Source organism: Apodemus sylvaticus, chromosome 1 (assembly GCF_947179515.1).
Source record: "Apodemus sylvaticus chromosome 1, mApoSyl1.1, whole genome shotgun sequence".
Classification (NCBI taxonomy): domain Eukaryota; kingdom Metazoa; phylum Chordata; class Mammalia; order Rodentia; family Muridae; genus Apodemus; species Apodemus sylvaticus.
The window spans coordinates 22498796-22526244 of record NC_067472.1 but is presented as its reverse complement, the minus strand read 5'-3'; the positions used below and the strand labels follow the sequence as shown (position 1 = coordinate 22526244).

Sequence of the window (27449 nt, the reverse complement as noted above, 5' to 3'; positions counted from 1 at the left end):
TGAATGTCTGTAACATTTCTTGTAGAGTAGGTATTTGGATAAGGACTTTTTCCCATTATTTTTTTCATTCTTGAATATTTCTTACACACACACACACACACACACACACACACACACACACACAAGATATAGTCATATTTATTCCCCAGTTCCTCTCAATATTTCATATATTTTCCATACAGCAACCCACTCTCAAGTTCACTCTCTTTCTTTTGTTCTTTCTTTTTTCATATTTATTAGCTATATAGTTTTTATTTACATTTCAAATGTTGTCCTGTTTCCTGTTCACCCCTCCCCCCACAAAAAATCCCATAACTTATCTCCCATTCCCCTGTTCCCCAATCAACCCTCTCCCTTGTCCCTGTCTTGGTATTTCCCTACACTGGCATCTTGCCTTCCCAGGACCAAGGGCCTCTCCTATCTCTGATGTTCAATGAGGTCATCCTCTGCTGCTTACACATCTGGAGCCATGGGTAACTCCATGTATACGCTTTGGTTGATGGTTTTGTCCCTGGGAGCTCTGAGGGTACTGGGTGTCTCATATTGTTGTTCCTCCTAAGGTGCTGCAAACCCCTTCACTTCCTTGGCTCCTTTCTCCTCCATTGTGGGCTCTGTGCTCAGTTCAATGGGTGGCTGAGAGTGTCCCCCTATGTCTTTGTTATGCACTAGCAGAGCCTCCCAGGTGACAGCTATATCCAACTCTAGTCATCAAGCACTTGTGGGCATCCACAACAGTGTGTGGATTTTTGAACTGTATATGGGACAGATTCCTAGGTGGGGCAGTCTCTGGATTGTCTTTCCCTCAGACTCTGCTCCATACTTTGTCTCAGTATTTCCATCTGTAGGTATTTTATTCCCCTTTCTAAGAAGGACCAGAGTATTCATATTTTGTTCTACCTTCTTCTTGAGTTTCATTTGATATGTGAATTGTGTCTTGTTTATTCCTAGATTCTGGGCTACCTTGAATGCATACCATGTGTGTTCTTTTGTGATTGGGTTACCTCACTCAGGATGACATTTTCCAGTTCCACCCATTTGCTTAAGAATTTCATGAATTCATATTTTTTAATATCTGAATAGTAGTCCATTGTGTAAACACACCATATTTTCTGTATCCATTTGTCAACTGAGGGATATCTGGGTTCTTTCCATCTTCTGGCTACTATAAATAAAGCTCCTGTGAACATAGTAGAGATGTGTCCTTATTACATGCTGGAGAAACCTCTGGGTATATGCCCAGGAGTGGTATTGCAGGGTCCTCTGGTAGTATTATGCCCAATTTTCTGAAGAACCACCAAACTGATTTCCAGAGTGTTTGTACAACCTTGCAATCCCATCAGCAGTGGAGGAGTGTTGCTCTTTCTCTACATCTTCACCAGCACCTGCAGTCTCCTGAGTTCTTGATCTTAGCCATTCTGTCTAGTGTGAGGTGAAATCTCAGAATTGTTTTGCTTTGCATTTCCCTGATGATTAAGGATGTTGAACATTTTTTAGGTGCTTCTCAGCCATTTGATATTGTCAGTTGAAAATTCTTTGTTTAGCTCTATTCCCATTTTTAATAGGGTTGTTTGGTTCTCTGGAGTCTAACTTCTTGAATTTTTTGTATATATTGGATATTAGCCCTCTGTCTGAAATAGGATTCCTAAATATATTTTCCCAATTTGTTGGTTGCCATTTTGCCTTATTGACAGGTCTTTGCCTTACAGAAACTTTTGTAGTTTTATGAGGTCCCATTTGTCAATTTTTGTCTTAGAGCATAAGCTATTGGTGTTCTGTTCAGGAAATTTTCCCCTGTGCCCATGTGTGCAAGGTTCTTCCTCAGTTTCTTTTCTATTAGTTTTAGTGTATCTGGTTTTATGTGGAGGTCCTTGATCCACCTGGACTTGAGCTTTGTACAAGGAGATAAGAATGGATTGATTTGCATTCTTCTGCATGGTAACTACCCAGAACCATTTGTTGAAAATGTTGTCTTTTTTCCACTGGATAGCTTTTGCTCCTTTGATATCAATGATCAAGTGCCAATAGGTGTGTGGGTTCATTTATGGGTCTTCAATTTTATTCCATTGATCTACCTGCCTTTCACTGTACCAATACCATGCAGTTTTTAACACTATTGTTCTGTAGTACTGCTTGAGTCCTGGGATACTGATTCCCCCAGAAGTTCTTTTACTGTTGAGAATAGTTTTAACTATCCTGGGTTTTTTGCTATTCCAGATAAAATTTGAGAGTTGCTCTTTCTAACTTTAAGAAGAAATGAGTTGGAATTTTGGTGGGGATTGCATTGAATCAATAGATTACTTTTGGCAAGATGGCTAGTTTTACTATATATATATCCTGTCAATCCATGAGCCTGGAAAGAAGATGTCTTTCCATCTTCTGAGGTCTTCTTTGATTTCTTTCTTCAGAGATTTGAAGATTTGTCATATAGATCTTTGACTTGTTTGGTTAGTGTCACATCAAGGCACTGTATATTGTTTGTGATATTGTGAAGGGTGTCATTTCACTAATTTATTTCTCAGCCTGTTTATCCTTTGAGTATAAGAAGGTGATTGATTTGTTTGAGTTAATTTTATATCTGGCCACTTTGCTGAACTTGTTCATTTGCTGCAGGAGTCCTCTGGTAGAGGTTTGTTTTTTTTTTTTTTTTTTTTTTTTTGTTTACTTAAGTATATTATCGCATCATCTGCAAAGAGTTATAATTTGACTTCTTCCTTTCCAATTTGATCCCTTTGACCTACATTTTTGTCTAATTGCTCTATCTAGAACTTCAAGTACTATATTGAATAGATATGGAGAGAAAGGATAGCCTTGTCTAGTCCCTGATTTTAGTAGGGACTGCTTCAAGTTTTTCTCCATTTAGTTTGATGTTGGCTACTGGTTTGCTCTGTATTGCTTTTACTAGGTTTAGTTATGGACCTTGAATTTCTGTTCTTTCCAAGGCTTTTAACATGAATAGATGCTGAATTTTGTCAAATACTTTTCAACATATAATGAAATGATTGTGTGGATTTTTTCTTTGAGTTTTTTTTATGTAGTGCATTACATTGATGGATTTCCATATATTGAACCATCCCTTCATCACTGGGATGATGCCTACTTGATTGTGGTGAATGATCATTTTATGTGTTCTTGTATTTGTTTGGCAAGAATTTTATTGAATATTTTTTTGCATCGATATCTACAAGGGAATTTTTTTCTGAACTTTTCTTTCTTTATTGGATCTTTGTTTGGTTTTGGTATCAGTATAATTGTTTCTTCATAGAACAAGTTTAGTAGTGTTCAGTCTGTTTCTATTGTATGGAATAATTTGAAGAGTATTGGTGTTAGGTCTTCTTTGAAAGTCTGATAGAATTCTACACTAAAACCACCTTCTTCTTTTCTTTTTTTAGTCAGGAGACTTTCTTTCTTTTTTTTTAAATTAGGTATATTCTTTTTAAAAATATTTTTATTTTCTATATTCTTTGTTTACATTCCAAATGATTTCCCCTTCCCCAGATCCCGCCTCCCCATATATCCCATAAACCTTCTTCTCTCCATCCCTTCTCCTATCACCTCCCTCCTTTTTCTCTGTCCTTATACTCCCTTCCAATGCTAGATCGATCCTTTCCAGGATAAGGACCCAATCCATACTTCTTCATGGGAGTCATTTGTTATACAATTTGTGCCTTGGGTATTCAGGGCTTCTGGGCTAATTAATATCCACTTATTAGAGATTGCATTCCATGTGTGATTGGGTTACCTCACTTAGGATGATATTTTCCAGATCAAACCATTTGCCTAAAAATTTTGTGAATTCATTGTTTCTAATTGCTGAGTAGCATTCTATTGTGTAAATATACCACATTTTCTGAATCCATTCCTCCTTTGAGGGGCATCTGGATTCTTTCCAGCTTCCGGCTATTATAAATAAGGCTGCTATGAACATAATGGAGCATGTGTCTTTATTGCATGCCGGGGAATCCTTTGGGTATATGCCCAGGAGAGGTATAGCAGGGTCCTCTGGAAGTCTCATGTCCAGTTTTCTGAGGAACCGCCAGACTGATTTCCACAGTGGTTGTACCATCTTACAGCCCCACCAGCAGTGGAGGAGTGTTCCTCTTTCACCACATCCTCGCCAACACCTGCTGTCTTCTGAGTTTTTGACCTTAGCCATTCTGACTGGTGTAAGGTGAAATCTCAGGGTTGTTTTGATCTGCATTTCCCTAATGACTAATGATGTTGAGTTCTTCTTAAGGTGCCTCTCGGCCATGTGAATTTCTTCAGGTGAAAATTCTTTTTTAAGATCTGTACCCCAGGCTGGAGAAATGGCTCAGCGGTTAAGGGCACCGACTGCTCTTCCAGAGGTCCCGAGTTCAATTCCCAGCAACCACGTGGTAGCTCATAACCATCTGTAATGGGGGGTCTGGTGTCCTCTTCTGGTGTGTCTGAAGAGAGCAATGGTGGTGTACTCACATTATGTATAAAATAAATAAATCTTAAAAAAAAAAAAGATCTGTACCCCATTTTTTAATAGGGTTATTTGGTTCCCTGTTGTCTAACTTCTTGAGTTCTTTGTATATATTGGATATTAGCCCTCTATCAGATGTGGAATTGGTGAATATCCTTTCCCAATTTGATGGTTGCTGTTTTGTCCTTTTAACAGTGTCCCTTGCCTTACAGAAAATTTGTAATTTTATGAGGTCCCATTTGTCGATTCTTGATCTTAAAGCATAAGCAATTGGTGGTCTTTTCAGGAACTTTTCCCCTGTGCTCATGTCCTCAAGGGTCTTCCCCAGTTTCTTTTCTATTAGTTTCAGTGTGTCTGGTTTTACATGGAGGTCCTTGATCCACTTGGAGTGAAGTTTAGTACATGGAGATAAGAATGGATCAATTCGCATTCTTCTGCATGCTGACCTCCAATTGATCCAGCACCATTGTTGAAAAGGCTATTTTTTTTCCACTGGATGTTTTTGGCTCCTTTGTCGAAGATCAAGTGACCATAGGTGTGTGGATTCATTTCTGGATCTTCAATTCTATTCCATTGGTCCACTTGTCTGTCACTGTGCCAATACCATGCAGTTTTTAACACTATTGCTCTGTAGTATTGCTTGAAGTCAGGGATACTGATTCCCCCAGAATTTCTTTTGTTGTTGAGAATAGTTTTAGCTATCCTGGGTTTCTTGTTATTCCAGATGAATTTGAGAATTGGTTTTTCTAACTCTGTGAAGAACTGAGTTGGGATTTTGATGGGGATTGCATTGAATCTGTAGATTGCTTTTGGCAAGATGGCCATTTTAACTGTATTAATCCGCCAATCCACGAGCAAGGCAGATTTTTCCATTTTCTGAGGTCTTTTTCGATTTCCTTATTCAGAGACCTGAAGTTCTTGTCAGATAGATCTTTCACTTGTTTTGTTAGAGTCACACCAAGATACTTTATATTGTTTGTGGCTATTTTGGAGGGTGTCATTTTCCTAACTTCTTTCTCAGCCTGCTTATCCTTTGAGTATAGGAAAGCAACTGATTTGCTTGAGTTGATTTTATAACCAGCCACTTTGCTGAAGTAGTTTATCAGCTATAGGAGTTCTCTGGTGGAGGTTTTCAGCTCACTTAAGTAGACTATCATGTCATCTGCAAATAGTTATAATTTGACTTCTTCCTTTCCAATTTGTATCCCCTTGACCTCCTTATGTTGTCTTATTGCTCTAGCTAGAACTTCAAGTACTATATTGACAAGATATGGAGAGAGAGGACAGCCTTGTCTAGTCCCTGATTTTAGTGGGATTGTTTCAAGTTTCTCTCCATTTAGTTTGATGTTGGCTACCGGTTTGCTGTATATTGCTTTAACGATGTTTAGGTATGGGCCTTGAATTCCTGTTCTTTCCAAGACTTTTAGCATGAAAGGATGCTGAATTTTGTCAAATGCTTTTTCTGCATCTAATGAGATGATCATATGGTTTTTTTCTTTGAGTCTGTTTATGTAGTGGATAATATTGATGGATTTCCTTATATTGAACCATACCTGCATCCCTGGGATGAGGCTTACTTGATCATGGTGGATGATCGTTTTGATGTGTTCTTGGATTCGGTTGGCAAGAATTTTATTAAGTATTTTTGCATCAATATTCATAAGAGAAATTGGCCTGAAGTTCTCTTTCTTTGTTGGATCTTTGTGTGGTTTTGGTATCAGCGTAATTGTGGCTTCATAGAACGAGTTGGGAAGAATTCCTTCTGTTTCTATTTTGTGGAATAGTTTGAAGAGTATTGGTGTTAGATGTTCTATGAAGGTCTCATGGAACTCTGCACTAAAGCCATCTGGTCCCGTGCTTTTTTTGGTTGGGAGACTTTCTATGACCCTTTTTATTTTTTCAGGTGTTATGGGACTGTTTAATTGATCTATTTGATCCTGATTTAGTTTTGGTGTCAGATATCTGTCTAGGAAACTGTCCATTTCCTCCAGATTCTCCAGTTGTGTTGAGTATAGGCTTTTGTAGTAGGATCTAATGATTTTTTGAATTTCCTCAGTTTCTGTTGTTATATCTCCCTTTTCATTTCTAAGTTTGTTAATCTGGATACTGTTTCTGTGTCATTTGGCTAGTCTGGCTAAGGGTTTATCTATCATGTTGATTTTCTCAACTAACCAGCTCCTGGTTTTGTTGATTCTTTGTATGGTTCTCTTTGTTTCTACTTGATATTGGCCCTGAGTTTGTTGATTTCCCGCCTTGTACTCCTCCTGGGTGAAATAGCTTCTTTTTGTTCCAGGGCTTTCAGGTGTTAGTCATTAAGCTGTTAGTGTATGCTCTCTCCACATTCTTTTTGGAGGCACTCAGGGCTATGAGTTTTCTTCTTAGCACTGCTTTCATTGTGTCCCATAGATTTGGGTATGTTGTGTCTTCATTTTCATTATGTTCTAAAAAGTCTTTAATTTCTTTCTTTATTTTTTCCTTGACCAAGGTATCATTGAGTAGAATATTGTTCAGTTTTCACGTGTTTGTGGGTTTTCTGTTGTTTTTGTTGCTATTGAAGACCACTTTTACTCCATAGTGATCTGATAGGAGGCATGGGATTAGTTCGATCTTCTTATATTTGTTGAGGTCTGTCTTGTGACCAATTATATGCTTGATTTTGGAGAAGGTACCGTGAGGTGCTGAGAAAGAGGTATATTCTTTTGCTTTAGGATAGAATGTTCTATATATATCTATTAAATCTAATTGGTCCAAAGCTTCAATTAGTTTCATTGTGTCCCTGTTCAGTTTCTGTTTTCCTGATCGGTCCATTGAGGAAAGTGCAGTATTGAAGTCACCCACAAGTATTGTGTTAGGTGCAATGTGTGCTTTGAGCTTTAATAAAGTTTCTTTCATGAATGAGGGTGCCCTTGCATTTGGAGCATAGATGTTCAGGATTGAGAGTTCTTGTTGTATTTTTCCTTTGACCAGCAAGAAGTGTCCCTCAGAGTCTCTTTTGATGACTTTGGGTTGAAAGTCAATTTTATCTGATATTTAAATGGCTACTCCAGCTTGTTTCCTGAGACCGTTTGCTTGTAAAATTGTCTTCCAGCCTTTTACTCTAAGGTAGTGTTTGTCTTTGACCCTGAGGTGTGTTTCCTGTATGCAGCAAAATGTAGGGTCCTGTTTACGTATCCAGTCGGTTAGTCTATGTCTTTTTATTGGGGCATTGAGTCCATTGATGTTAAGAGATATTAAGGAATAGTGATTGTTAGTTCTTGTCATTTTTGATGTTATTTTTTAAATTTGATTGGTTAACTTCTTTTGGGTTTGATGAAAGGTTACTATCTTGCTTTTTCCAGGGTGAAGTTTCCCTCCTTGTATTGGTGTTTTCCTCCTATTAACCTTTGTAGGGCTGGGTTTGTGGATAGATATTGGGTAAACTTGTTTTTGTCATGGAATATCTTAGTTTTTCCATCTATGGTGATTGAGAGTTTTGCTGGATATAGTAGTTTTGGCTGGTATTTGTGTTCTCTTAGAGTCTGCATGAGATCTGCCCAGGATCTTCTAGCCTTCATAGTCTCAGGTGAAAAGTCTGCTGTGATTCTGATGGTCTTCCTTTATATGTTACTTGGCCTTTTTCTCTTACTGCCTTTAATATTCTTTCTTTGTTTAGTACATTTGGTGTTTTGATTATTATGTGACGGGTAGTATTTCTGTTCTGGTCCAGTCTGTTTGGAGTTCTGTAGGCTTCTTGTATATTCATGGGCATCTTTCTCTTTAGGTTAGGGAAGTTTTCTTCCATAATTTTGTTGAAGATATTTGCTGGCCCTTTAAGTTGTAAATTTTCACTCTCATCTATGTCTATAATCCTTAGGTTTGGTCTTCTCATTGTGTCCTGGATTTCCTGGATATTTTGGGTTACAAGCTTTTTGCATTTTGCATCTTCTTTAACTGTTGTGTCCATGGTTTCTATGGTTTCTTCAGCATCTGAGATTCTTTCTTCTATCTCTTGTATTCTGCTGTTGATATTTGCATTTATGTCCCTTGATTTCTTCCCAAGGCTTTCTATTTCCAAAGTTGTCTCCCTTTGAGTTTTCTTAGTTGTTTCTACTTCTGATTTTAGATCCTGGATGATTTTGCTTAGGTCCTTCACTTGCTTGTTTGTGCTTTCATGTAATTCTTTAAGAGATTTTTGTGTTTCCTCTTTCATGACCTCAGCCTGTTGACCAAAGTTCTTCTGTATTTCTTTAAGTGTTTTTTGTGTTTCCTCATTATTGGCTTTTGTATTCTCCTGGATTTCTTTCAATGATTTTTGTGTTTCCCTTGCAAGGGCTTCTAACTTTTGATCCATTTTCTCCTGAATTTCTTTAAGTATGTCCTTCATGTGTTCCTGTACCAGCATCATGACCAGTTATTTTAAATCCAAATCTTGTTTTACTGGTGTGGTGGGGCATCCAGGACATGCTGGAATTGGGTTCAGATGTTGCCATATTGCCTTGATTTCTGTTAGTGATGTTCCTGCGTTTGCCTTTTGCCATCTAGTTCTCACTGGTGTTAGTTGGTCTTGTCAATGCTGGACTTACCAGTGCAAGCTGCCTCTTCCCAAGTGGCCTCTGGTGCACAGCTGACCTCCTGCACTGCCTGGAGACAGGGTGCTGGTGCCCAGGCTGTTCTGATCCCAAAGCAGACACCTGAAGGCTCCCCCTGGGGCCTGCTGGATTCACCAGAGCACACTGACTCCTCCCAGTTGGCCTCCCGGAAGCCCCTCTTGCCTCTTGCAGGACCTGGAGATGTGGCGTTGCTGCCCAGGCTGATCTGGATCCGGAAGCAGAGAGATCTGAGGGCTCCCACCAGAGGCCTCAGGACTGGAACCTAAGCTCCGTGCCACTGGAGCAAGCTGTGTGCTCCCAGTCTGCCTCCTGGTGCACACCAGGTCAGGAGACTTTCAATGACTACTTCTGTTTCTTTAGGGGGTTTGAATATGTTTAGATGGTCTATCTGGTCCTGATTTAATTTTGTTATTTGGTATCTGTCTAAAATATTGTCCATTTCATCTGGATTTTCCACTTGTTTTGAGCACAATTTTTTTGTAGTAGGACTCTGAATTTTTTTTTTAATTTACTGGGTTTCTGTTGTTATATGTCCCTTTTCATTTCTGATTTTGTTAATTTGGATATTGTCTCTGTGCCCTCTGGTTAGTCTGGCTAAAGGTTTATCTAACTTGTTTATTTTCTCAAAGAACCAGCTCCTGCCTTTGTTGAACCTTTGTATAGTTCTTTTTGTTTCTAATTGGCTGATTTCAGCCCTGAGTTTGATGATTTCCTGCTGTCTACTACTCTTGGGTGTGTTAGCTTCTTTTTGTTCCAGAGAGTTCAGGTGTGCTATGAAGCTGTTATTTTATGCTCTCTCCAGCTTCTTTTTGGAGACACTCAGAACTATGAATTTTCCTCATAGCACTGCTTTCATTGTGTCTCATAAATTTGGGTATGTTGTGCCTTCATTTTCATTAAATTCTAAAAAGACCTTGATTTCTTTCCTTATGTCTTCCTTGACCAAGGTATCATTGAGCAGAGAGCATTGCTTAGCTTCCATGTGTATATGGGTTTGTGTTGTTTTTGTGCTATTGAAGACCACCCTTCCTCTATAGTTATCTGACAGGAGGCACAGGATTCGTTTAATCTTCTTATATCTGTTGAGGTCTGTTTTGTAACCAATTATATCATCAGTTTTGGAGAAAGTACCATGAGGTGCTGAGAAGAAGGTATATTCTTTTGATTTAGGATGACATGTTCTATAGATATCTGTTAAATCCATTTGGCCCAAACGTTCTGTTAGTTTTACTGTGCTTCTGTTTAGTTTGTGTTTCCCTGATCTGTCCATTGATGAGAGTGGGGTGCTTAAGTCACCCACAATTATTGTGTGGGGTGTGATGTGTGCTTTTAGCTTTAGTCAAGTTTCTTTCACAAATGAGGGTGCCCTATGCGTTTGGAGCATAGATGTTCAGAATCGAGAGTTCTTCTTGGTAGACTTTTTCTTTGATGAGTATGAAGTATCCTTCCTTGTCTTTTTTGATGACTTTTGGTTGAATGTCAATTTGGTCCAATATTAGAATGCCTACTCCAGCTTGTTTCCTTGAACCATTTGCTTGGAAAATTGTTTTCCAGCCTTTTACTCTGAGGTAGTGTTGGTGTTTGACACGGAAGTGAATTTCAAGTATGCAGCAAAATGCTGGGTCTTGTTTATGTATCCAATCTGCTAGCATATGCCTTTTTATTGGGGAAGAGAGTCCATTAATATTAAGAGATATTAGGAAATAGTGATTGTTGCTTCATGTTATTTTTGATGTTATTTTTATGTTTGGGGTTATCTTCTTTAGGGTTTTTGAAAGAAGATTACTATCTTGCATTTTCTAGGGTGCCATTACTATTTTGCATTTTCTAGATACCTTATATTGGTGTCTTCCATCTATTATTCTTTGTAGCACTGGATATGTGGAAAGATATTGTGTAAATTTGTTCTTATCCCAGAATATCTTGGGTCCTCCATCTATGGTAATTGAGAGTTTTGCTGGGTATAATAGTCTGGGCTGGCATTTGTGTTTTCTTAGGGTTTGTATGAGATCTGCCTAAGATCTTGTTTTCATGGTCTCAGTTGAGAAGTCTGGTATAATTCTGATAGGTCTTCCTTTATATTTTACTTGGGCATTTTATCTTAGTGCTTTTAATATTCTTTCTTTGTTTAGTGCATTTGGTAATTTGATTATTATATGATCGGAGCGATTTCTGTTCTGGTCCAGTCTGTTTGGAGTTCTGTAGGTTTCTTGTATGTTCATGTTTACCTCTCTCTTTAGGTTAGGGAAATTTTCTTCTATAATTTTGTGGAAGATATCTACTGGCCCTTTAAGTTGTCAATCTTCACTCTTTTCTATAGCTATAATCCTTAGGTGTGGTCTTCTCATTGTGTCCTGGAATTTTTGGATGGTTTGGGTTACAAGCTTTTTGCATTTGGCATTTTTTGACTGTTGAGTCAATACTTTCTATTGGTATCTTCAGAACCTGAGATTGTTTCTTCTATCTCTTGCATTCTGTTATTGATGCTTGCATCTATGACTCCTGATTTCTTTCCAAGATTTTCTATCTCCAGAGTTGTCCCTCTTTGTTATTTCTTCATTGTTTCTGCTTCTGTTTTTAGGTCCTCAATGTATTTGTTCAATTCCTTCCCTTGTTTTTTGTGTTTCCCTGTATTTCTTTAAGGGATTTTTGTGTTTCCTTTTTAAGGGCTTCTACCTCTTGACTCATGTTCTCCTGTATTTCTTTAAGTGAGTTATTTATGTCCTTCTTAAAATCCTCTATCAGCATCATGAGAAGATTTTAAATCCAGATCTTGCTTTTCTGTTGTTTTGGATTATCCAAGACTTGTTGTCAGAGAACCTGTTTCATACGGTGTCATGTTGCCTTGGTTTCTGTTGGTAATATTTTTGTGTTTGCCTTTTGCCATCTGGTTTTCTCTGGTGTTAGCTGGTATTGCTGTCTCTGACTGTGGCCTGTCTGTCATGCAAGCATCTCTTATCTGTCCTCCTGGGATACCCTTTCTTTCTTTGTACACAGGTATATAGGTACTTCTGCAAGACCTTCTCTCCTATGGTTGCATTTGGGTATGTAGCTCTGTGGCCCTGATCAGCTGTGGGTGAGGACAGAGATCCAAAAACTCCTGTCCCAGGCTGCTCCCAGGCCCTTGTGTACTCAGGGTTTCTGTCTGTTTCCTCTGAGCAGCAGGGATGGTCCTATTTGTGCTGTCTGAACTCTCTGCACTCCCGAGTGGTTAGCTACCTCCCTTTGCCCCTTGGGTATGGTGTGCTGTGGCAGAGTATGGTCCCAATGTGGAAACATAATGCAGAAGGCTCCAACCTGAGGCTTCTAGATGCGATCCTTTGAACAGCAAGGGAGGTCCTTCCCATGCTAACTGGCCTCTCCGCCCTCCTGGGTGGTCAGCTAGCTCCCTGTGCCAACTGGATATGCCTTACTGTGGCAAAGTTTGGTCCCAAGCCAGAGACAGAAGCTGGAAGGCTTCAGCAAGAGGGTTCTAGGCATGATCCTCTAAGCTGTGGGCGTGGTTCTATCTGTGCTATCAGTCCTCTCTATACTCCTGTGTGGTTAGCTGCCTCCTTGTGCCACTTGGGTATGGCACACTGTGGCAGAGGATGGTCCCAAGCCATCTTTCTTTTTTTCTTTCTTCATTGTTTCTACCTTCCTTCCTCTCCTTCTCTCTTTCTCTCTCTTTATTTTATTAACCACTAATTCCAGTAAATGTTCTCCATATTTGTATTGAGTCATTCACTACTACATCATGGGAAATCTCTCAGTAGCCATATATTCAGAAGTAAGATTATTTCTCCCATCTAGTTATTATTTGCCAATAACATTTCTGAAAAAAAGTCATGAATCACCCTTTCCCAATTGCTGCTGGAAGTTTGAGTGATGTAATTTTATTTAGGTTGGTGTCATGTGCAAAAAGGTTGTATTTCCATGCTATCTTTCCCATTCTCTTGTTTTTACAAACTTTAGCAAAAAGATAGAATTGATAAAAATTAGAAAAATAGATTTAGGGCTATGTATGAGGTCTCTTTCTTTTTGCACTTTTATGATTTACACATATCTGGATAGACTTCTAATCTGCAGAAACAGCTTCTTGGACATAAATTTATAACAGCCTATGGTTACACAGAAACATTTACACAGTGGCTGGACAATGTGACCATTAACAAAATAACATCAGTATGTTGAAACCTAGAGTCTCTGACCTCTCCATTCATGGATTTTTTTTTAAACCAGGAACACATTTCTGGTGTGAAATTCCCTGCTGCAGACTTTAAAACTAATCAGAAAGTGGTTAGATGCCTTGTGATCATCATATTTTATTGCACCAGAGCAGATCCAGGAACATGACTTGATCTGACCAGGGATAAAGCCCAGACATTCCAGATTCAGAGTAGGGATAGATATGACCCTGTGTGAAGTTCCCAGGTGAGGGAAGAGTTTCTCAATCTTTGGTAGTGGAAATTATGGATCTGAGTGAAAGTCAAATCTATTCTGGACTAAGATACACTGAGAGTGGGAGTTGAATAACTCAGTACAAGTTGCAGTGAGCCAGATTACTTTTTATATTTAGTGAGATGAATCTGAGTCGGTTAGGAAAGGTGCAGAATAGTAGAGATATAGATGGAAAATGAACTGAAAACTACCCAACCAAATTAAGTTAACCAGGAAGCTAGTATAAGTCAGTCTTATTGTCTTTACTGCCACCAATACTTTATATTGAGTGGCTATAAACCATCACACAGGATCACAAGTTAATTTTGTTTGGAAAAAAATGCCAAGGTATGGCAGTCACTTTCTTATTTGAAGTAGAAATCTACTAATTATGTGGAATGTGTGCCTGTAATACTGACATATATGTTATCATTTTAACTTAACCATGAGAGCTTAATATCATTTAAAAGTTTCTCTGAAATGACTGTTTTGAATTCAAATGCTACCCTCTATGAACACCAATAATTTTTTGCTCTGGAGTATAAACTAAGAGGAAAATATAGGGGATTTTTGCTAACACAGGAGTTCCCACTCAAAGTCTGGGAGAGGAACTTCACATTGGTTCATGACATGTTCCTGCCAGGTTGGCATGGCATCCCAATAAGCCTCTCTTCAATTAGGGTATATGAATACTGATATACTGACCAAACATCCATGATGACATCCCTATTATATATTATCTGCTCAGCTTTATTCCTAATTTTGAAAATTGCATTATTTATACTCTATTCTTTATCACATTTGATCAATATTGATTCCAAAAATTTTGAGCAAAGATATGAGAAATTTGTAATATAACCTTTAACATCTAGCACCCTGTGTGGCCATTTTCCGTATTCTATTTATTTAAATCTGTTATGAATGTCTTAAGGAAAGAGCAAGTTTAACTCCAGTGCAAACAGTATGGATTATAGACTCGTCATAGTATAACAGAAAACTCCCAAATTGTTAGAGTCAAATATCTTTGAATGTTTCTCACTATATTTAGCATATGGAACTTTGTTTTTAATGAATGAAAAAATATCATTTACATCTTTTTATGTCTTAAAAGTCATGCATTATACAATGAAGTTGAGGCCAACCCTTTAGGAGGACCAGCAGTCTCAATCTGGATCCCCAGGATCTCTCAAACACTGGGACACCAAACAGGCAGACTACAACAGCTGATATGAGGCCCCTAACACACATATAATAGAGGACTGCAGGGTCTGTGTTCATTCAGAGATGATGCACTTAACCCCCAAGAGACTGGAGGCCCCAGAGAGTTTAGCAGTCAGGTGGCGTTGGGTAGAGACAATCATGTGAAGACAGGGTTACGGGAGGAGGTATGGGATGCAGAACAGTCAGAGTGTGGTTGGTGAGATGTGGAATAAAATATGGATTGTATAAAAATAATTAATAAAAATATTCACAAAAGTACAAAACTACATTGTACAAACTTAGGTGTAGAGTATCAATGAATTCAACCATTGATACTCTAGGTCTGGGAAATGAAATTTAGATCCTCTGTATCAGTCTCAGCAATGCTGTGCTACTTCTGGAACTATCTTTTTCAAGTTCTGTGTTGACAGCAATAGAAAATGATCTGATATTAAAGAGTCATTGTTATCAGAGGTGCTAGTAAACAATTTACCAGATAAACACATCAAATAATTCTTAGGAAAGTCACAATCAACACTCGGAGTTTACACTTGAAAACTTAGCAACCACTGTGAATGATTTGTTTGGTGCTGGGACGGAGACAACAAGCACAACACTGAGATATGCTCTCTTGCTCCTGATGAAGTATCCAGAAGTCACAGGTAAGGACACAGTTGGCTAACCATAGTATTCTTATAGGATGCTGGGAAAACATTGTTAGTGGTCTGTGTATTATTGTTAGAGACATATCAGTCCTTAGTCTTCTGTGCAACTGGTCATAGAGAGTTGGATGAATAAGAGAAATGAAGGAACTGTAGATGTAGGAAAAGGAAACAAATGCTTATCAGCATGTTCCTTGGGAGATAATTGGTCACAGGCACTGCCAGCCTTCTTTGACTTGTTTTACCTATACATTTAGTCCCCAAATTAGGTTTTCTGAACACTAAAGGTTTTGCACTTACATGTTTTTTGAATAAATCTGATTCTGATGTACAGAGGTGAAAACTTTATTGAAACATACATATGAATCCTGGAATTTCCTGAGCCTACCTGAAATAATGTCCAATCTGAAGAATGAAAATGAGTCAATTCATTAGAATGCTATATCCATATGGGCAATACTTGTAGAAAAAGGAATGTCATTATTTCAAAAGTTCATTTCCATGCTACTTCTGTTGAACATATTTTTTCCAGTTTTACCAAAAGCAGTTATTTAAAAATAATATTATTTTAGAAATGTACTTTTATTTTTTGTTTTTACAGTATATATTAAGTTATATATTATGCTTATGAATATTTGTTCACTTAAAAGTAAAGAAACAATGTATTACTTGCTGAAACAAAATTTTTCCTATGACACGTGATCAGATAGCTTAAAATATTACATATGCATACATGGTATGCATGCAATTTTAATGCTATCATTAGTATAACATCTGCAGATAGCAACAAAGAAAATAACAAGGTAAGGGCAATATTTGTTTTTAAATTTTTGTTACCAGATTAAATACAGCACTCATGAGAACTCTTTAATTTCTTCCAAAGCAGAGGTAGTCCCCTCTGTTTCCTCTTCAAAAGGGAGTGTTCCTCCAGGAGACAGCATCTGAATGTGCCAACCTAAACATTACTTGAAAATACATTCAGTGTTTTAAGATATATAATGTTCATTGAAGTGACACTAGCATAAAAATGAATGACAATTAATCTTAAAAGGTAGGAGGAAAGGAAAATGGCAAACAACCAAGAGAGCATCACAAAAATACAGAAATACAATAGTGTAACGAAGCATGAGAAAAAATGGGGCAGTACAGATGACACTGTAACAAAGATATCAGATGAACAGGTAAGCTGTATTTCCACAGTCACAGTATGGATGTTGGTTGAAAACAAGGAGTCAGCATAGGGTTATAGAATGGTTATAAAAGGAGTTTCTTCTTGCCAGGGACCCTTCCCCTTTACAATCTTACAATGACTGAGTTTCCTACATGGAGGAAGACAGAATTGCTCTTAAAAAGTGAGTGTAAAAAGCCCTGTGTTAAAGGGTTTCCACTGGTTGACATAGAAAGAACAATATATAGAGATAAAAGTGGAAAGAGTGATTATGTTCTATTCCCAGAATTGAGAGGATCAGAGCACCTTTCTTCAATTTGCCCATGAATTTCACTGTCAAGACCTATCTTTTAGTTATTATCTGTAATGATATCTACATTGTATCATCTTAATAGAAATCTCCTAGTACTCTACAGAGTGAAGAGAATTAAACCACTAACCCAAGAATCAGTCATGGAGTTTCAGAACACTAGGACTGAATATAAGCATAACATACGTTAGGGATACCCTTGAGTCACATGTAATTTTGCTCTGAGACTGCTAAGCAAAAATGTAGGACTTCAGTGGTGTATCAACTTTCCTTTCTTCCTGAAACACTTGAGAATATTTTTATCTACTTCTCTGAAGCAGGGTCAAGGAGGTCATGGGCTCCAGGAATCTGAACAGCCCACATAGGGTTATAAGATTATAATATAGGATTTTTGGCACAAGATTCACAAAGATCTCTATCCTATATTTACCATGTGGATGCTGCATGGATGAACAGAGATTGAGGAGCAAATGAGAAGTAATATGTCGTCTGATGACCATATTCACTGAACTTTTATTCTAAGAGCTATGGATTTAGATATTTAGAAGCTGTTGTAACTCATGAAATGGCAGATTACAAACTGAATAGAAAAAACTCCAATCAAAATGTCTACTACTAATAGAAGATAATGATAATTTTTATGATAGAGAATATTTATATATCATTAAATAATCTCACAATGAAAATTAGAATGACTAATTCTGAAATCAAATACATTGTTTATTAAGTAACAGGAAGTTTGTGCCTATATGTATATGTTTATTTTATTTATTTGTAGAAGTCTTTTAATATATGGGATGTAATTATAACTCACATTTTTCATTTTTGCTACAGAGGATATTAGATATTTCATATAAATGAGTATATAGGAAACATTAATTATTTACAAATATGGTAATTTTTCAGAAGCAACTGTTTAATTTGAACTTGTCCTGTTTTGAGCATTACATTAAGTTTCACACTCCCACACACAGGTACACACACACACACACACACACACACACACACACACACACACAGATACACACACAGACAAACCCAAACATAAGAATTTTAAAGATATTGTATTTTGACAAAAATTCAATGTTTGATTTCTATTTGTTCTTTATCAGCATATGTTATGATGGTTAATTGTATTGTTTTGCTATTTTAAATATTTACTTAATTCTATTTTATTTGCTCTTATAAGTACATAGTAATATATCATAACAGCTATTGGTAAGATAGTGGTATGAATCTACATGTAGCATCTCTGCATGTCTTAATGTACTCCTTGATATAAAATTCATTTATAGTGCTATTGAGGCACTATTTGTGCATCATGTAGTCATGTACTGTGATAAACATCTTATATCTTTCTCACTTCACCTTTTTACTGTGACCAACCAGCTAAAGTCCAGGAAGAGATTCATCGTGTGATTGGCAAGCATCGCAGCCCTTGCATGCAGGACAGGAGCCACATGCCCTACACAGATGCCATGATTCATGAGGTCCAGAGATTCATTGACCTCTTCCCTACCAATCTGCCACATGCAGTGACCTGTGATATTAAGTTCAGGAATTATGTCATCCCCAAGGTAAGCTTTGCTTTTCTCTGCTGCACCTCTGTGCTTAGTGCACCAGTCTTCTGTCATACTGTCTCTTTGATTGCTACATTCTTTATGCCCAATCTTTATTGATGATCCCTGTGCATTGAGGATATGATTGAACATTACCCCTTACTTCTTCTTTTTTCCTTACTCTCCATCCATGATTGAACTTTTCACTCCTACTATACTCACCCTGTTCTTTGATAGTACACATGTTAAGTTATCCCCCTTTATTATATATTTTTCACTTGGGCTGTGAGAGTCTCATTAGGGATGCTATGTAGGTTCCCACATAAATTCTTATATATCTTGCAAATTGTTTGTCTTCATTTTATTTGAACTATGAGATCCCCATATAGAGATCCCATGTGCATTCCAACATAATTTCTTATGTTCCTTGCATTTTTTAAGCCTTCCTCTTGCTTCCCATTTTCCCATTCATATTTCTTTGCCACATGCTTGAATCCTGCAACCACTATTGTCCTGTCTACTTTCATTTCACCCATATTCAACTAGCCCTCATGAATCCTCCATCGACAATGACCTGAATTTATCTACCTAGCTTCCACATACACCATAAGTTAAAAACACAAAGAAAACAAATGATTTAAACTAAGACTCTCATGTGAGAGAAAACATGTAGCATTTGTATCTTTGGGCTGGGTGACCTCACTAAGCATAATTTTTTTCTCATGAGTATGAGAAATGTTTTCATCTTTTGGGTAAAGTCATGCCAGCATTTCTGAGATTAAACCAGCTTGGTTGTGATAAATAATGTTTTTTGATATGATAATATGATTTTTTGTAACTTTTATTCACTTGATGTTATTGTTATCGAGGCTTACTGCTGAATAAGCACATCCTTTCTAGTTCTTTTTGAACTCTGGTTGGCTGGTTCAACTCAGTTTCTCTGGCCCAAACTCCTCTCCATACTGATTGATTCAATCTGCATTTTCTTAGATTCTCACTGAATTAATCTGTTTGGCCTCAAACTAACTCTCATAGTCTGTGATAATCTTCTGGCTCTTTCTTATTCTCTGACTCAATCTCTCTTTACATGTGTCTGACTTTTTCTTCTTTTAACCTGCCTTTGTAAATCTGTCCCTGTAAAAAATTACTTCCTGTATTTCACACATTGAAGTGCCATGAATTCCACTCCTATCGCCTGCCTTTCAGCTGACTGAGTTAGCTGAACTGATTGACTGGAACTCAGAGATTTTCATGTCTCTGTCTCCTGAGTGCTGGGATTAAAGGTGTGTACCACCACACCTGGACCTAAGCTGTTCTTTACCTGAAATTTGCTCTATATCATGAAGGCTTTGAACTGAGAAATTTCTTGCCTGTAGACCCTGGAATTAAAGGCATATCTGCATTCCACATATTTGTGTGTCCAGATCACACAGACCTAGAAGGTGTTTGCATATGATCTCTTGCCAGAGAAGTTACATTGCTGGATTAAAATTCCTCTTCAGATGATTATTTCAGTAATCAAGTACTGACCTAAAATTGGACTCAAGGCACTTTAGGAACATCACTGTCACTGGCCTCACACTCTACTTGTGCTCTGCCTGTCAGAACTGTCCCTGATATTATTTATAAGTAACCCTTTCTATGGAGCAGGAGATTCAACTATGTTATTTTCCATTTTCCTTACTGCCATGATGTCTTAGTAATGTGCTTGTTTGTTACTCTTCTGTGTGTCATTGCAGGGAACAACAGTACTAACATCACTCTCATCAGTGCTGCATGACAGCAAGGAGTTTCCCAACCCAGAGATGTTTGACCCTGGACACTTTCTAGATGAGAATGGAAACTTTAAGAAAAGTGACTATTTCATGCCTTTCTCAGCAGGTAATAGAAACTCATTACCATGGTTCCAGTGGTATGAAAATCTTCTCAGACTTTCAAAGTGATGTCACAAAGGCTGATAGATTTGCAGTCTGTACATGATCAGGAGCATGACTTACATTGTCCAAGCACTCTCCTTTATGAGGACCACCCTCTCTGTCAGGCTATGAAAATGAAGTGTTTGACTTTTCATCCATTGTTCAGAAATTGAAAAACCTAGAGTTAAGGGAATTTGTTTATTTTTCCTTTATTTACACCACAGAAATACCAAAGATACCATCTCAAAAAACCAAAATTCACTTATATTTTACTCACTTCTCATGGAAATGAAGACTTCTCCATAATTTACATTCATGTCTTTGATCTTATTTACCTCCAGGCTGAACAATAAGCTATCTCTAAAACCACAGAAAAGTACCAAGGGGTATAAAGCAAGTTTGAGAAATAAATGACTGAGTATTTAATGTTAATGCAGTTGGACTAATGCATGTGAGATTATCACATATATCAGAACTGGAGAGCTGTTGGGAAAAAGTTCATACCTTGCTCTTTCATACATCACACTTTGTAGAAAACAGAGAGCATCATTCTGATAAAAGGTGTCTAGCTTCCTCAAAGGGCACAGGTCACAAAAAATATTCAAAAGAATATGGGGGATCATTTTACTAAAGTGTCCTAACCACTGGAACAGAACACTTTCTTTTTGTTCAGAATTTTCCAGACCACCTTGTTATCATGGAGACATTTTAGACATGCCATGATGCCCTGCAATTGCCTCAGGGTTCCCCCTCCCCCAAATTCAGGTTATGAACAATGAATATAGGATATATTTCTGCAATATGCACAAACCCTTAATTTTATGATCTTTATGAAAAAATTAAAAATCTCCCCTCCACATCTTCTCTGGTGCTTTGAATACAGGTATAATCAAACACATCTAGTGGATAAATATTTTTAAATGATATATTTCTTAATACCATATAATAGTTGGAAACATGACCCTCTCTGTCTATTTGTCTAAAAAGTTTCCCCTTCATCCATCCATTTATCTAACCACATATGCTTTAACTCAGCAGTTAGTGTTTTTGTCTTGTATTTGTACCAGTGCATCTCAGGCTAACACTTGTATAGAAGGAATAATTATCTTTTTTTGTAATTTCCCTCCTAGGAAAACGGGTATGTGCAGGAGAGGGCATGGCCCGCATGGAGCTATTTTTAGTCCTGACCACGATCTTGCAGAACTTTAAGCTGAAATCTCTCGTTCATCCAAAGGACATCGAAACATCTGCAGTGTTAAATGGATTTGCATCTGTACCACCATTTTATGAGCTGTGCTTCATTCCTCTCTAAAGAGATCAAATTGCCTGGCTTCTGATGGGTTTTTCTTTCTCCCTTCAAATATCTCTTATATTCCTCAAGATTCATGAAATATCCATATTCCAGTTTCCAGTTTCTGGAGTCACTGCATACATATATTTTCTTCCTTATGTTCTCAATAATAAGATCATTTGATTGATGTGTCTTTGCTAAGTGTTTCATTATAATTCAGGCTAGAAACAATACACTGTAAATTCTCAGAATATCACATTGTTTCATACAATTAGAACAGAGCATGGGAGATGTGAACGCTAAGGATAGAGCTTTGGTCCCTCTTGTTATCCATGTCATTAAAGCCTAAGGACTCAAATTTCATCTCCAGTTCATATCTCAAATTGAAGGAATAGTGACATATACTCGTTATACCAGAGCTTAGTAGGCAGACACAGGAGCATCCCTCGAGATTCCTGGTCACTCATACTAGCTTAATAGTTATTCCAGGGAAGCACACTGTCTCAGAAAAAAAAAGATGAGAATTTCCTGAGAAACAGTACCCAAGTTTTACTTTTGGCCTCTACAGAGATATGACTGTGTTCTCAAACATGCAACTAGTCATGCACTCACTATCTTCCCTTTCTCCAACACAAAAGATAATGTGAAAGGGAAGATGATAATAAAGCTCTTTTACTGAGTGTTAACTATAGTTACTGGCAGTATTTGTATTTGAAGCAGATGAACTATGATCAGAAGCAGAAACACTCTGTAAAGAAACATAGTGAAGACAAGTCACAGAGAAGCATAGCAATGCAGGTTGGGGTTTGTTCCTGAGTTTTCTTTGAACAACAACAACAACAACAATAACAACCACTACTACAACAAACCTTTTAATGTTTTTTCTTTTTATATTCTTTCTTCATAAAGTACATCCTCAATGCAGCTTCCCCCATTCCACTTCTCCCTGTGCCTCCACTATCATCCTTTTAAACCAGATCTATTGCTCCTCCATTTCCCTTCAGAAAATAGAAGGCTTCTCAGGTATATCAACTAAACATTGCATAATAAGATGTGATAAATCTACTCACAAAGCTTCATATCACGGTTGGATTCAGCAACCCAGGAGGAAGAAAAGGGTCCAAAGAGCAGATAGAAGAGTCAGAGACACCCAAACTCCCATTGTTAGGAGGCCCTCAAAACACTAAACTGTACAACCACATTATGTATGCAGAGGATCTAGTGCAGACCTATACAGTATTTGCTTCAGAATATGTCAGCTACTCTCTGCCCTGCTTATTTGATTGTGTAGGCTGTGTTCTAATGATTTTTTAGTGTGTATATATGTGCTTTTAGGACTGACCACTTGGTATTTGTGCTGGTTAGTCTTTTAAAAACATTTTTCAAGTTAATCATTCCATTTATTAATACTCCATATGATATCTCTCTTCCTGGTTAACCCTCTAAAACCCCCTCCATTTCATATCCACCTCTCAAATGATATCCCAGTTCCCAGTTACCAGGCCACAACCCCCCTTCCTACATTTGCCCTCTCTCTAACCCTCTTTGCCTCTATTAGGGTGCTCCCCCCATGCCCTACTACTCCAGCGTCCCCTTATGCTCGGGTATCAAACCTCCACAGAACCACCAGCCTGCCCCCATCATTGATGTCAGACAAGGCTATCCTTTGCTACATAAGTATCTGGAGATATGGATCCTTTCCTGTATACTCCTTGGTTGCTGGTCTGGTCCCTGGGAGCATTGGGTGGTCCAGTCAGCCCAATTGTTCTTCCTATGGTGTTGCAACCCACCTCTGCTTTTTCAGTCCTTCTGCCATCTTCCCAACCAGGATCTCAGAGCTCAGTCCAAAGGTTAACTCCAAACATCCACATCTGCACTGGTCAGGTGCTGGCAGAACCTCCCAGGGAACATCCACACCAGGTTCCTTTCTGCAAGAACCTCTTGGCAAGAGCAAGATGTTAGGGTTGGGTGTCTACAGACAGGATGGGTTCTCAGGTGGAGTGGCTCCTGGATGCCCTTTCTTTAACCTTTCTTCCATTTTTGTCCTTGTCTCTCCTTTGGACAGAAACATTTCTGAGTTAAAAATTTTGAGGTGGGTGGATGGTCCAAACATCATCTGCAGACTGTGACTATCTACTGGAGGTGGTCTCTGTAGGTTCTACCTCCCCTTCACTACACATTTTGGCTAAAGTCATCCCCATTGGGCTAGGGAGCTTCTTGCTTCCTTGGAATCTGGGACCCTCCAGTGGCTACCTCCAATTCCTCATCTCCTACTGCTACATATTTTTATTTGATTTCCTTACTCTCTGTTCCCCTCTCCCATCTCCTCCAGTACCTGCTCCTGCTCCCACTTTTCCCTCCTATTTCTCTATCTCTCTGAGATAATCCCTCCCTCCACCTCCTGATATCTTCCTGTTCCTCACTCTATGCAGAAGTGAAGTATCCACACCCTGGTTGGTCTTCCTTCCTCCTAAGCTCCTTATGGTCTCTGTTTTGTATCATGGGCATTGTGAGGTTTTGGAATAATATCCACTTATCAGTGAGTACATACCATGTGTGTTCTTTTGTGATTCTCTTACTTCACTCAGTATGATATTTTCCAGTTCCATCCATTTGCTGGCAAATTTCATGAAGTCATTATTTTGAATAGCTGAATACTACTCTGTTGTGTAAGTATACCACAGCTTCTGGCTGTTATAAATAAGGCTTTTGTGGTGAATGTGTGGAACTGAAAAACATCATCCTAACTGAGGTAACCCTATCACAAAAGAACACACATGGTAAGCACTCACTAATAAGTGGATATTAGCCCAGAAGCTCGGAACACCGAAGAAACAATTCCCATATCAATTGATGCCCAAGAAGAAGGAAGGAGAAGCTCCTGGTCCTGGAAAGGCTCAATGCAGCAGTGTAGGGTAATAGCAGGACAAGGAAGCGGGAGGGTGTCGATTGGGGAACAGGGGGAGGAAAGAGGGTTTAATGGGACTTTTGGGGAGGGGGGATCCAGGAAAGGGGGAGAGAAGAGGGCTTATGGGACATATAGGGAGCTGAGAACTGGGAAAGGGGAAAGCATTTGGAATGTAAACAAATAATATAGAAAATAAAAAAATGTAAATAAAGAATATATCTAATAAAAAAAAAAAACCTCACAGTGGAGCATGTGTCCATGTTGGAGCATCTTTTGGGTATATGTCCAATAGTGGCATATCTAGTTTTTCTTTTTTTAATTAGGTATATTATTTATTTACATTTCAAATGTTGTCCCCTTTCTTGGTTTCTCCCTACCCTGAAAATTCCATAAGCCATCTCCCCTTCCCCAATCAACCCTCACCTGCTTCCCTGTCTTGATATTCCTCTACACTACAGCATCAAGTCTTTTCAGGACCAAAGACCTCTCCTCCCTTTGGTATCTAACAAGACCATCCTCTGCTGCTGATGTGTCTGAAGCCATGGGTAACTCCATGTGTACTCTTTGGTTGATGGCTTTTTCCCCTGGGAACCCTGTGAGTACTGGTTGACTCATGTTATTGTTCCTCCTGTGGCCCTGCAAATCCCTTCAGCTCCTTGGTTCTTTTCTCTAGCTCCCTCTTGGGGACTCTGTGTACAGTTCAATGGCTGGCTGAGAGTGTCCCCCTCTGTATTTGTCATGCACTAGGAGAGCCTCTCAGGTGATAGCTATATCTGGCTCTGTTCAGCCAGCACTTGGGGGCATCCTCAACAGTGTTTGGGTTTTGTAACTGTATATATGATGCATCCCTAGGTGGGTTAGTCTCTGGATGGTCTTTCTCTTTGAATCTGCTCAAACTTTTGTCTTTGTATCTCCTTCTGTGGGTATTTTTCCCCTTTCAACAAAGGACCCAAGGATCTATACTTTGTTCTTGCCCCTTCTTGGGCATCATTTGATATGTGAATTGTGTCTTGGCTATTACTAGCTTCTAGGCTAATATCCACTTATCAGTGATTTCATACCATGAGTGTTCTTTTGTGATTGGGTTATGTCACCCAGGATGATATTCTCCAGTTCCATCCATTTGTCTAAGAACTTCATGAATTCTTTGTTTTTAATGGCTGAATAATACTCCATTGTGTATATATACCACATTTTCTGCATTCATTCCTCTGTTGAGGTATATATGGGTTCTTTCCAGGTTCTGGCTATTATAAATAGGGCTGCTATGAACATAGTGGAACATGTGTCCTTATTACATGCTGGAGAATCCTCTGGGTATATGCCCAGGAGTGGTATAGCAGGGTCCTCGGTAATATAACGGCCAGTTTTCTGAGGAACCACCAAACTGATTTCCAGAGTGGTTTTATCAGCTTGTAATCCCACCAGCAGTGGAGGAGTGTTCCTTTTCCTCAACAACCTCTCTAGCACCTGCTGTCACCTGACTTGTTTATCTTAGCCATTCTGACTGGTGTAAGGTGAAATCTCAGGTTGTTTTGATTTGCATTTCCCTTATGCCTAAAGATGTTGAACATCTCAGAACTATCTGGTGACTCACAGTCCTTCCTCACACTCTTCTGCAAGTTTCATTGGCTCCCTCTAGTGTTTTGAGGTGGGTCTCTTCTTATTCTTCAAACAGCTACCAGAGGAAGCCTCTCTGAAGACAGTTGGACATAGTGCTAATCTGAGTGAATCAAAATATTGTTAATGGTCATTTTCTTGACATTTTTTTAGGGGAAGGACCAGCTGTGATAGGCTCTACCCTAGGTTTTCAGTTGGCTTCTTGTTCTTGGACATCAGACAGTGCTGGGCAGGGCTTCTTCTCATGGCATGGCCCTCAAGTTAGACCAGTCATTTTCAGGAAACTTCCATAAACTCTGGGCCACCATTACTGCAGGACTTTTTTTCAGTCAGGACAGGTTAGGGTTAAAGGTTTTTTTTTTTATTAGATATTTGCTTTATGTACATTTCAAATGTTATCCCTTTTCTTCATTACCCCTCCAAACCTGTTTAACAAGTTTAGAAATTCTCTGGTGGAATTTTTGGGGTCACTTAAGTATACGATCATATTATCTGCAAAGAGTGATACTTTGACTTCTTCCTTTCCCACTTGTATCCATTTGACTTCCTTTTGTTTTCTAATTGCTCTGGCTAAGATATCAAATACTATATTATATAGTTAGGGAGAAAGGTGCCAGCCTTATCTAGTCCCTGATTTTTGTGGGATTGCTTCGAGTTTCTCTCCATTTAATTTGATGTTGGCTACTTGTTTGCGGTATATTTCTTTTTTTTTCTATTTTTTTATTCAATATATTTTTTTATTTACATTTCCAATGGTTTCCCCTTTTCTAGAACCCCCCCACTCCCCAAAAGTCCCATAAGCCCCCTTCTCTCCCCCTGTCCTCCTACCCACCCCTTCCCACTTCCCTGTTCTGGTTTTGCCCTATACTGCTTCACTGAGTCTTTCCAGAACAAGGGGCCACTCCTCCCTTCTTCTTGTGCTTCACTTGATGTTTGGATTATGTTTTGGGTATTCCAGTTTTCTAGGTTAATATCCACTTATTAGTGAGTGCATACCATGATTCACCTTTTGAGTCTGGGTTACCTCACTTAGTATGATATTCTCTAGCTCCATCCATTTGCCTGAGAATTTCATGAATTCATTGTTTCTAATGGCTGCATAGTACTCCATTGTGTATATATACCACATTTTTTTTGCATCCACTCTTCTGTTGAGGGATACCTGGGTTCTTTCCAGCTTCTGGCAATTATAAATAGGGCTGCTATGAACATAGTGGAGCATGTATCCTTATTACATGCTGGGGAATCTTTTGGGTATATGCCCAGGAGTGGTATAGCTGGATTTTCTGGAAGTGAGGTGCCCAGTTTTTGGAGGAACCGCCAGACTGATTTCCAGAGTGGTTGTACCAATTTGCAACCC

The 27449-nt window shown here is 38.5% G+C and overlaps 1 protein-coding gene across 4 annotated transcripts in view; it reads left to right on the top strand.

Moving 5' to 3' along the window:
• LOC127677153 (cytochrome P450 2C6-like) overlaps positions 1–21582 on the top strand; it is a 29001-nt gene extending 7419 nt beyond the window's left edge. For 2 of the 4 annotated variants that reach the window (XM_052172356.1, XM_052172355.1), the window contains 4 exons: positions 15181–15317; positions 18185–18372; positions 20094–20235; positions 21401–21582. In XM_052172356.1, coding sequence (XP_052028316.1) covers positions 15181–15317; positions 18185–18372; positions 20094–20235; positions 21401–21582 — 649 coding nt within the window. Of the gene's footprint in view, positions 1–15175; positions 15318–18184; positions 18373–20093; positions 20236–21400 lie in introns of all 4 variants that reach the window. The other 2 variants (XM_052172357.1, XM_052172354.1) reach the window with 1 other exon arrangement.
• Positions 21583–27449: the final 5867 nt, after the last annotated feature.